The following is a 10,460-nucleotide window of genomic DNA, read 5'->3' as shown; positions in this document are numbered from 1 at the left end:
GGTCCAATGCTAGACCCTTAGGGGCCGTCCACGCGCTAGATCATGTTTGTGTAACAAATCACTACATTTCATGCATATTTTCTACTTTTTAGGATATTTACCATTTTTTGCGTGATATTTCCTCTATATGCATATCCCTTATCCCTATGTGTGAAACATGACATTTAGACTTGCATTCCATGCAAGAAAAATTAGAAATAGGTTAATGCATTTGCCTGATTAGGTTAGGGAGTACCCTTTGAATATGGGATATGGATGAGTATGGCTTCTTAGCCTTAGCACGCTCGTATTCCCTCTATAAAAGGGAAAATTGAGTCATGAATCTCAGCCCCCGTACCCGTTATATTGCATCCCTCTCTTTTAGGTAACGTATATTTGTATATTATAATTTTTCTTTTTTTTTTTCAAGTCTCATTGTTGCATATTCATGACCTCCTCAAATAATCACTTTTGAGCGTTACAATTAATGCGATTTACACCAACTAAAATTTGAAAAGACATCTTGACCCTTCCGATAACCATTAGGTCTAGATTTGCATTCATATAGTAACGTCCAAGTGTGATAAGTTTTTAGATTAAATTAAGGAAATTTTTCGATTAAATTACGCAACTAGCCTTGGTTAGATTAAAAAGGTGCTTTGGATTTTATCCTTACTTTCCCTTTCTTCAACCGTGACTCCCGAACCCTTTTCTCTTGATTTTCGAAGATTTGGAATCGTTTAAAAAGGATTTTTCTCTACTTTTTATTTAAAATTCATTTTAGGTGATTTGGTACACTTTAACTCAATACCAAGTAGCGACTCCTATTTTTCATTAAAAATCCTTTTTAAACTATTATTTTGGGCCAAAATCGTCGCACTTTAAGTCCCATTTTAGGCCCTTTTTCTTTATTTATTCTCCAAAAATAAAAAACTCATTTTCACTCAAAAACAAATCAAAAATCCATTTTATAAACCCGTAATTTTATTTCTTTAAAAAAAAATGGGTCGCGACAATAGTCAATCCTCTTTTTCTTTCATCTTTCTTTGGTACCATTCACTTTTTTATTTTCATTTTTGTTGGGGCCAATATATCTAGAGAGTTTCCAAAAATATCTCTAATTATTGGACCATTTTATGATGACTAAATTTGCAAAAGGGCTCCCCTATGATATCGATAGTTTTTTTTTTAAGCCATGTGAATTGCTTGCTTCCTCCCTCTACCCGGCCCCACCAAGCACTAATTGGCCTTCTCATATGTTCGCTTTCCACCGTAGCCAAAACCAAATAATCTCCTCATATATTACTCCAAACCTAACACGAATGTTTTCCGATTTGGTTGAACTTTGGACATGTGAATACGGGACAGGGACGTTTATTGAAAAAAAAAAAAGAATAAGGGATAGGGACGTTTGGTTGAACTTTCATCCGATTTGGTGCAATAATTGTGCTTGTTAGTAAAGATGATTGGTGCAATAATTGTGAATAAGGGACAGTTTTGATTCCACAATAAAAATTCCTATTATTTCTGACAAAAAAAAAAAGAATAAGGGACAGGGGCTATATTTTGGACATAGTGAATAAGGGACGCGGCCTACGTGGTTCTAATTGCATCCAATTTGGAAAAGGACATGTTTAAAAAAAAATTTGGAAAAGGACAGTCCTTGAAAAGAGCAGACTGATTTTCCTACCTCATAATTAATTAAGCGAAAATTGGCTGTCGAGTCCTACAAAATTGGCTGTCCCCATAATACACTGAGACTTCTTTCCTATCAAAAGTTTCAATCACATAAACCTTTTTTAAAGATTTTCCATTAGTTAAAACATTCAAATTTGTATGAAGCTTGCCCCTTCAAATTAAAGGTATATGCATTCAAACATCCAAAGAAAGAAAATTTATTCTCTTTTTAAAAATATCATGAGATTTTTTAGAGTTTCAACGGAATTCGATTTTAGATTATCTCGAGGCACAAACTTTAACTCAAAATATCAATCATGATAACGAAGTTAGAAAACTAAAACATACCTTTCAATTATGGAGATAAAATAATAAAACAGTCTCCAATCCCAATCTGTCCCTTGCAATCCATGTTCAGTTTTCATTTCAATCTAAAAGTATTGGTTAGCCACAATTCCAAGATTGTGGAAAACGTTGACAGATACCAAAATCAAGACAAAGAAAGGTGCACTCGAGAAAAACGTTGCCTCTTTCAGGCTCAGGAAAACTAGACCATATATTAGTGATTAGCCATTTGATGTGCCATGGGTGCTCTCCTTAATAAGCAAACAGATGAATTGTGGCATATAAATAGGGACACATATTTGAAGATTAATGGTAGTATAGTGTTGAAGAAACAATATGGGCAGTCCACATGTTCTAGCCGTACCTTATCCAGCACAAGGTCATGTACTTCCCCTAATGGAACTGGCCTTATGCCTAGTGAAGCATGGTATCAAAGTTACATTTGTGAACACGGAATTTGATCACAAACGAGTCATTGAATCATTATCAGGGGAAGAAAATGTACCTGATATGATGCATCTGGTATCCATCCCAGATGGCCTGGAATCGTGGGAAGATAGAAATGATGCGGCGAAGTCAATGAAGGCGATTTTTCGTGTTATCCCTGTAAAGCTGGAGGCTCTAATTGAGAAGATAAATCAATCTGAAAGTGACAAAGTCACATGCATTATTGTTGATGAGTTCTTGGGTTTGGCACTGGAGGTTGCGAAGAAAATGGGAGTCAGGGCAGTATCCTTCTCGCCTTCAGCAGCAGCTCTATATGCTCTGAAACTCAATATTCCAAAGCTCATTGATGATGGAATCATAGACAGCTCTGGTAAGATTCATGTCAGCATAATACTTTTATAGTTTCATCATTTTCGTATAAGCACTTACTTCTTTGTAGTCATAAAATGGTAAAACAATAAAAAGTTTATTAGAATTGGAACCTATGAAGGTAAAAATCAAAATGCAAGCAAAGTAACAAACTCATAGGAAACAGGGTGGTGCAATTTTGGGTGCTTCAAAATAAGTTGAAAGTTGAAAAACATATCAAGTGAATTAGTTTTCATCAATGCAAGGAAATTTTTGCAGCAAAGGAAAAAAAATGCTTTGCCAGATCAATGATTATCAAGTTTGACATTTGTTAAGGCAAATTTTGTGGCAGGAACTATCATGAAGAAGCAGATGGTTCAGTTATCACCCGCCACATTAGCCATGGACTCTGAACACTTTGCTTGGGCAAGTGTCGGTGATGCGACCACACGGGGTATTGTTTTTGATGCTATGGCAATAAATAACAGAACATTTAAATTGGCTGATAGGATTATCGGCAACTCAAGTAATGAGTTAGAGGCATCAGTCTTCACCTCATTCCCAGAAATGTTGCCTATTGGCCCTCTTCTAGCCAGTAACCGGCTTGGAAAATCAGTTGGTTCCTACTGGTCTGAAGACTCGGATTGCTTGGCGTGGCTTGATAAACAACCAGTCCAATCAGTCATTTATGTTGCATTTGGGAGCATAACAGTTTTTGACCACACACAGTTCCAAGAACTGGCTCTGGGACTTGAACTCACCAATATGCCATTCCTTTGGGTTGTGAGGCGTAATTTAACTGCAGAAACAGATAGTGCAAATCCAAAAGGTTTCAGAGATCGAATACAAGGACGAGGAAGATTAGCCAGTTGGGCACCTCAACAACAGGTCCTGAGCCATCCTTCAGTTGCCTGCTTCCTCAGCCACTGTGGCTGGAATTCTACAATGGAAGGCATAAGCAATGGTGTCCCTTTTGTCTGCTGGCCTTGCTTTGGAGACCAGTTCGCTAACAGAAGCTACATATGTGATATTTGGAAGGTTGGATTAGGATTGGAAAAAGATGAAAATGGAATCATTGCACAAGGAGAACTTAAGAACAAAATTGAGCAGCTAGTCACTGTTAAAGGCTACAGGGAGAGGGCCTTGGATTTAAAAGCAAAGGTTATGAATAGTCTTAAAGAAGATGGATGTTCTGGCAAGAATTTCAACAACTTAGTCAAGTGGATTAAGGATGATTAGAACAACTATGTGTGCTCTGAGCACAACTATGTGTGTACGAGGGCTTTTTGTTGTATTTCATAACACAGGAATAATAGTCTATAAGGCTACTGTGAAAACTATGTCATCTTATTGGTATGTTAGCATATTTCATATGTGATTTTCCTTCAATCAACGTGGAATTTTTCTTAGCTCAGCCTAAGTGTGACCTATTCACCCTTTAGTAATATCTTCTTAGCTCAACCAGATTACGTAGAGTTTATTTCACTTCAGGATGGCATTGCTTCATTCTGTGTAAATATTCCCTCTGAATATTTTGGGTAGCTCATCTTTTCCTAACTTCATATGGATCACAGAAGTCAGATTGTCTGATGTGGATCTACAGTCTTAAATCTTAATTTCATTTGATGGCTTGTGTCCCGAATGAATTTTCCGGCTAAGTGGAACAGGTGAAGGCGTGATGTAGTTAGCCATGGTTCCAAAGAAACTATTATTACCCCTTGGCATCATACCTAGAGTGGAATCATTTGCAAAGACTATGGCATAATTCGCAAAGACTGGCTGCAAACATAGATGATAAATCCAACTCAAGCTTCTGAACCTTCCTAATTGCTGCAAACTAGGGATAGCAATTAGGGTGAGTGTCCGTTGGGGCTGATGGGGTAGGGGCAGGGAAGTATAGCCCCATCCCCATCCCGCCACCCGTTAAGAAAAATTAAATATATATAATATTTAATTTAATTAATTATAAACTTATAATAATGATATTATTAATTATAAATATTATATAATGTATATTAGTATATATAATATGATTAATATTATCAATTATATTAATAATTATACATGTATATTAATAAAAATTATTAATTAGTTAGCCTAAATTTACTAATACATTTATATCAAATTCCTCATTACACCTAACATAATAACACTTTTTTTTTAATACGAGGCAAGTGTCCTCGCAAGAGAAGCAGGATGGGACGAAGGAACGGGAGCAGGGGGCAGGACAGGGACGGAGGGCCCTAGTGGGCAGTGGGACTCCCACCCCACCCCCGCGCTGTTGCCATTCCTGCTGCAAACTCCTTCCATTCATCGAGAATACTCACGGGATCTCTTCCCAATTCAGAATACAATTAGACACCCTAAATTATTCAATGGTTGTGCCTTGATGTGAAACCACCACTTGATTCACCCTCTCTATTTGCTTCCTCTGTTCGATATCAAACATTTTTTGGCCCTGATGTAGTATCTCTTTAGTCTCCATATCATCATCAAAGTCCGAACAACCACCATATGATTTCCATAAATTGTCCCACCTGTGGGATACAACGTTTGTCCTTGCAGCCTCTTTCAGTGACAACCTTGACTATGCATTTTGCTTATGAGATCAAAATCCATCTTTTTCTGCTTTTCCATTATTGACCCAATTTAGCAGACCTCTATATCCCTCTTGTCCACTCTATGTTGAATTTGATTCGATAGCAAATTTTAACAAAACTATACGACAAGGAGCCAAACAGATTCTGTTTAGGAATCTGATTTACAGCAGAGGCGAGTCAGTCAAACTAGGAAACCGAAGCAAGGGGTACAAAATTTCCTTCCAATTGGCAGCGATCAGAGCTTGCAAGTTCTACCACAACTCCTAGGAGTCTCTCAGACAAAAATTTTTCAAAATCTGACAAGAGTATGAAAGTTTCCAATCTCATTAATTTAACATCAAATACAAATGCAAATAATAACAGAATGTGCCTCCGACCTTGTACAAAATACCAACATCTAATGTAGGTACTGTTGTTCTTAAACTTGGAGAATACAATATGACATCTCACAACATGCCTGTCAATTTATTTATTAGACTGGTTTAACCGTACCAATCTTCTGTTGTACCTTGCGGATAATAGTGGTCTATAGTACTCGATCACCAATTAAGTCCTACTTTGAAAGACTCAGTAGGAAGCTTTCTTGGCTTCTCGAGTGATGTTTGCTTCTTTAGATAAACAGTTGACTTGTCGGGGCCTAGATCAGAATCACCAGCAGACATAATTTTAAGGTTCAGTACATCCCTGCTGAACAAACCTTTTCAGGTAAAAATGGGATAAATACCACAGAATAGCTGGTCCTTGTAATCGAAAGCCACCATCTATAGCATTGCCTCCACTAACCGGATAAATTATCAGGTAGAATGGCACATATTTCACTGGGCAACAAGTAAATGTAACCCGATAAGACTCAAATGTTTGAACAATGAGCAAGTGCATGATTAATAAATTCAAGTGTTTGCCATTGACAAACAGCTAATGAAATACCAAAACAGAGCTGCCATAACTCGGCATTTTAGAGTCTCTAACCTCCTTGATGTACAGGGATTGCCAAAAAGGTAAATACAATTACAGCATCTATTCTTAATGGGCAGTTGAAGAGAGCTGATCACACCTTTCATGACATATCAGCCAAGATCAAGTCAAACTATCTGCTCTGCTCAATCCCCACTGGCACAACCCCTGCAGCCACAATGTACACACTCTATAACCTTCTCCTCCCTTAGATGCTTAGGTACTCTGCAAACGCATGTCGTCTGGAAATTATGATCACGAGGTTGCATGCAGCGTAGACAGCAGAGACGTTCATATCCAGGCTGCGATGATTAAATTAAACATTAGAAATGAATGCACAAAACAATGAGAACACACGCAATTGCTTTCCCCATGCCCAACCACAAAAAGACAAAGGAGGCTGTTACTCAAACTAGCAGGAAATTGTACAAACTAGCAGACTAACATGCCTAGAGATTGCAAAAAAAAAAAAGGAGATTCAGAAAGCATCTTGAAAGTTTTGAACAGGTTGAAAACTTTTTCCTATCTATAATCAGTTCCATTCTCCACCATCATTCCAAGTTCCCATGATATTTTACTTTTTCATTAAAACTTTGGCCATATATGGAGTCAAGTCTACACTACACCCCATCTGGCACCATTAGTGAACAAATGGTCTACATTTCAAATCTACAGTTCAATTGTCCGTAAACTCATGACTCGCCATACAGCCATGACTGGCAATTACCTATAAAATGGAGAAAAAAGGAAAAACAAGCCAAAAATAAGCCTTAGAAAGTAAACAACATAGGAAAACAAGCCACAGCAATATTTAGCTGATTCTCACACCAAAAATGGAGAAACAATTTTGAGACTCAGTGCCAAAATGATCAGTTGGAGCCCATCCCAACAGAAAGGAAGATAATACCCAGAATATATAATTGCCAACATTAACTGACAAACCTTTTTCCACTTTGCAATTAAGTTCCTGTCAGCATAGCCCTGATCCAAGCAAAACTCGTACAATTCCTTGGAGATTTCCTTCCTCCTGTAATAAAGGTCAAAGATGTAGCGACTCTTCTGATGGGCTATCTTAAAAATGGTCCATAATGCCTCACATTTTCTTTTATTATCATTTGGATCGTTTTCAGCTGTTTAATAAAGAAAACAGGAAATGAGACTAAGTTAGCCAAGAATTACTTAGCAACTTATAGAATTTAACCAGAAAAAGGGAAGAAGAACCATAGAGCTTGATAAGATAATTAAGTAATCAAAACCTTCTCTCATCTTAGCTTGTAACTCATTAAGAGTGGGTTCAATCAACTCCCAACCTTCAGGGTATCGAACCCGATTAGTCTTCACCTTTGGCATTTTAACTGTTGATTAGAGCAGAAACCTACAACAAAATGCAAGCATTTATAAACAAAATTTAGTTCCCTATCTTCTTTTTTTTGTACAAAAAGAATGGATGAGAAGATAGCACCCATGCATCATAAACGAAACCAACTATCTAGTTTAATTCTAAAAGCTCTAGAAGAAAACAATTCAAGTATCAGAATAACTATACAGATTGACACAAAAAACAGAATGAATAAAACTATAACCATAACTTAAGCAAGAGTTTCCCTTGGAAGCTGTTTTCAATTTCTCCATCATAAAACCCAAGAAAACAAAAGACGAAGCCCTCAATTTACTCTTGAATCAATCTTCTGCATTCACTCATTAAAATCACTGTGTATCTTTTTGTTCAATTATATCTCATAAGGAGTTTCTCTGGTGTGTATCCAATAATTGGCAACAGAGACAGGAGCAGAAACCAGGCATACAAAATAAGTAAAAATTTTACATAGTATCATGTGTGAGACAGGTATAACAACCTTAACCAGAAGAAAACGCCATACTGCACTAAGGTGAAAACACCAATTCACCCTAAGACAGAGTTGACAAAAGAACTCACATCCAGATCAGACCGATTCAATTAAGTCTAAAGATCCAAAAATTGTAAGAAAACAGTATTCAACTGCATTAAAACAGCTTTCAACTAGTCAAAAGTCGAAATTTCCACATACCAACTTCAAATTTCTAGTCACATTACAAGTAACATGCATGATTGAGAAGCTTCTCAGCTTTTACTCATGCATGTAGCCCCCGTATGAATTGACTTTGTAAATTTTAATAGCTGAAAAATAAGCAGAATTGCATCAGAAATGCAACTCTCTTCAACTAGAATTACTATCTAATTCTTATTGTCGCTCTGACTTCCCATACTTCTTATCTATATCCTCCTTCATTTTAATTCACCCATTCAAATCAACCTCAACTGACCACATGTGTTACCTAATCCATACAAAAGTTGAACTTTTGCATCTTATTTTTTCTCTAATGCTTAACAATTTATCTAATCTCGTATCAAGAAAGTGCTAAACTAATTTTAAATCCTCCCAAATCTTTCAAATCTTCAAATTGGACCCCAAACGGATAGACAAATTGCACCGCTTTGCTCTGCATTTCATATTATCACAAGATTTTGGATTCATTAACATTTTAAGCTGAACTCGAACACAAATACATAAGCATAGAACCAAAAATCTTTCCACATACAAATAAGTTGAACTATTTGAACCCGAGCTCAATAGAAAGCTTGTCAGAGTTTGGCTCCAGCAAAAATCCATGCAAACTAGAACCCAAAATTAACCTCATTCAAAAAAAAAGAGAAGAAAAACTGAAAGCTTCGACTCAATAGGCTCGTTTAACAGTAATTTCAGGCAAATTTTTACTCCTAACACACTTATTTCTTAACTAGATCAACAACAGTCATCAAAAATAAACTAAGCGACAAAACGTTACAATGCCCTAAAATCCCAATTACAAAATCTCAAAGTTAAATAAACTAATATTGCAAAAATGGCCTCGACGAAACATTCCAATTACTGAACTAGTTGAACAACAAAACCATCATAAAAGTTCGCCAAGAAAAACAAACAAGTGACTAAAATTAGAATTCCCCAAAATCCCAGTTAGAAAAATTACAAAACTACACAAACTAATTGCAAAAATGGCTTCAAAGGAGAATAATACCTGGGAACAGAGGGCTTGTTCTGAAACAGAGTTGGAGAGCCAGAAAGGGCTAAGTGAAGAGAGGAGAAGATTTATATAATGCAGTTGAAGTTTGACAAAAAAAAAAAAAAAAGAGAGGAGAAGATGCTGGTTGGATCGAGATATTAATAAACTTTGCGGGTTTAGGCCACCTCTCCTTCTTGAATGACTGGGCTGGATCTATTATAATAGTTGGATCCTTCCAGTTAAAAAAGCTTTTTGAATTTCAATAGATGTTTGGCTGTTCTGAGTCCAAGTCTAGAACCATATCCATATCTGAACTTGGCCCAAGCTATCGGTTTAATAATGCATTACTTAGAGTAAATTACTATTGAACCCTGCAGTTTAACGTATTGCATAATTCCCCTGCTATTGAATAATATTCACTTAACCTCCTATAATTTTGTGTAAAAGGGAAAAAACAAGAAGCATCCCTGGTAGCTTTAGGTATGTAAACTTTAAATCACTTTCAATCAAAAAGATGTGTAAACTTTAATCTTTAGATATAATATATTAGTCATGTTTTTTAATCTAGAAATTGTTAATTACAGTGTATAGGTGAATCATAATTGATACGTTAGTTTAACTTTAATTTTGTATTATATGATTTTGCAATTCATTTAATTTTTCAATATGTAACTTTAACAAGCTTTTCAATTCAACACCCCCCACACCTAAAAAATTATTAAAAATTAACTTAATGACTTCTTATACAATTTGCGCACTGTAACCTTGCAAAATCCCTCTTCTTTATTATATTTTATCGCCCACAAAAAATGAATTTATATTTCTCCATGGCCATAGGGGCGTCAACAAGTCGGGTTCAGGCCGAAATTGAAAAATGTCGGACTCGGACCCATTTTTATGCAGTAGATCCGAATCAGACTCGTATATCTAATGGGTCTTGACCTTAGAGTTCCGAAATCGGGTCCGACGGATCTCGAGTCGGATCCGAGTCTACCCAAAAAGAAAAGATCCAAATTTAAATATTTCAGAATTAAATCTAAAACCAATCACAAATCCAATATTCAAACT

At 36.3% G+C, this 10,460-nt stretch overlaps 2 protein-coding genes across 3 annotated transcripts; one reads left to right on the top strand and one right to left on the bottom strand.

Annotated features, from left to right (window-relative positions):
- Nucleotides 1–2,291: 2,291 nt before the first annotated feature.
- On the top strand, nt 2,292–4,210 carry LOC113753356 (UDP-glycosyltransferase 83A1-like). Its single transcript, XM_027297487.1, has 2 exons — nt 2,292–2,818; nt 3,149–4,210. The coding sequence occupies exons 1-2, from the start codon at nt 2,338–2,340 to the stop codon at nt 4,033–4,035; spliced, it is 1,368 nt and encodes a 455-aa protein (XP_027153288.1). The 5' UTR covers nt 2,292–2,337; the 3' UTR covers nt 4,036–4,210.
- Nucleotides 4,211–5,729: 1,519 nt separating this feature from the next.
- On the bottom strand, nt 5,730–9,478 carry LOC113751783 (protein BUD31 homolog 2). Of its 2 annotated transcripts, XM_027295919.1 has the most exons (5): nt 9,408–9,478; nt 7,607–7,725; nt 7,293–7,480; nt 6,451–6,652; nt 5,730–6,214 (listed from the first exon to the last, which is right to left on the bottom strand). In XM_027295919.1, exons 2-4 carry the CDS (start codon nt 7,698–7,700, stop codon nt 6,497–6,499), a joined length of 438 nt encoding a protein of 145 aa, XP_027151720.1. In that variant the 5' UTR covers nt 7,701–7,725; nt 9,408–9,478; the 3' UTR covers nt 5,730–6,214; nt 6,451–6,496. The 2 variants fall into 2 exon arrangements, with proteins under 2 accessions (XP_027151720.1, XP_027151719.1); XM_027295918.1 differs by lacking the exon at nt 5,730–6,214 and having other exon boundaries at nt 6,227–6,652.
- Between the last annotated feature and the right edge of the window lie 982 nt (nt 9,479–10,460).

This window comes from Coffea eugenioides, chromosome 11 (genome assembly GCF_003713205.1).
Source record: "Coffea eugenioides isolate CCC68of chromosome 11, Ceug_1.0, whole genome shotgun sequence".
In the NCBI taxonomy this organism is placed as follows: domain Eukaryota; kingdom Viridiplantae; phylum Streptophyta; class Magnoliopsida; order Gentianales; family Rubiaceae; genus Coffea; species Coffea eugenioides.
The sequence above is the reverse complement of the archived record's forward strand: the minus strand, read 5'-3'. Positions and strand labels throughout refer to the sequence as shown.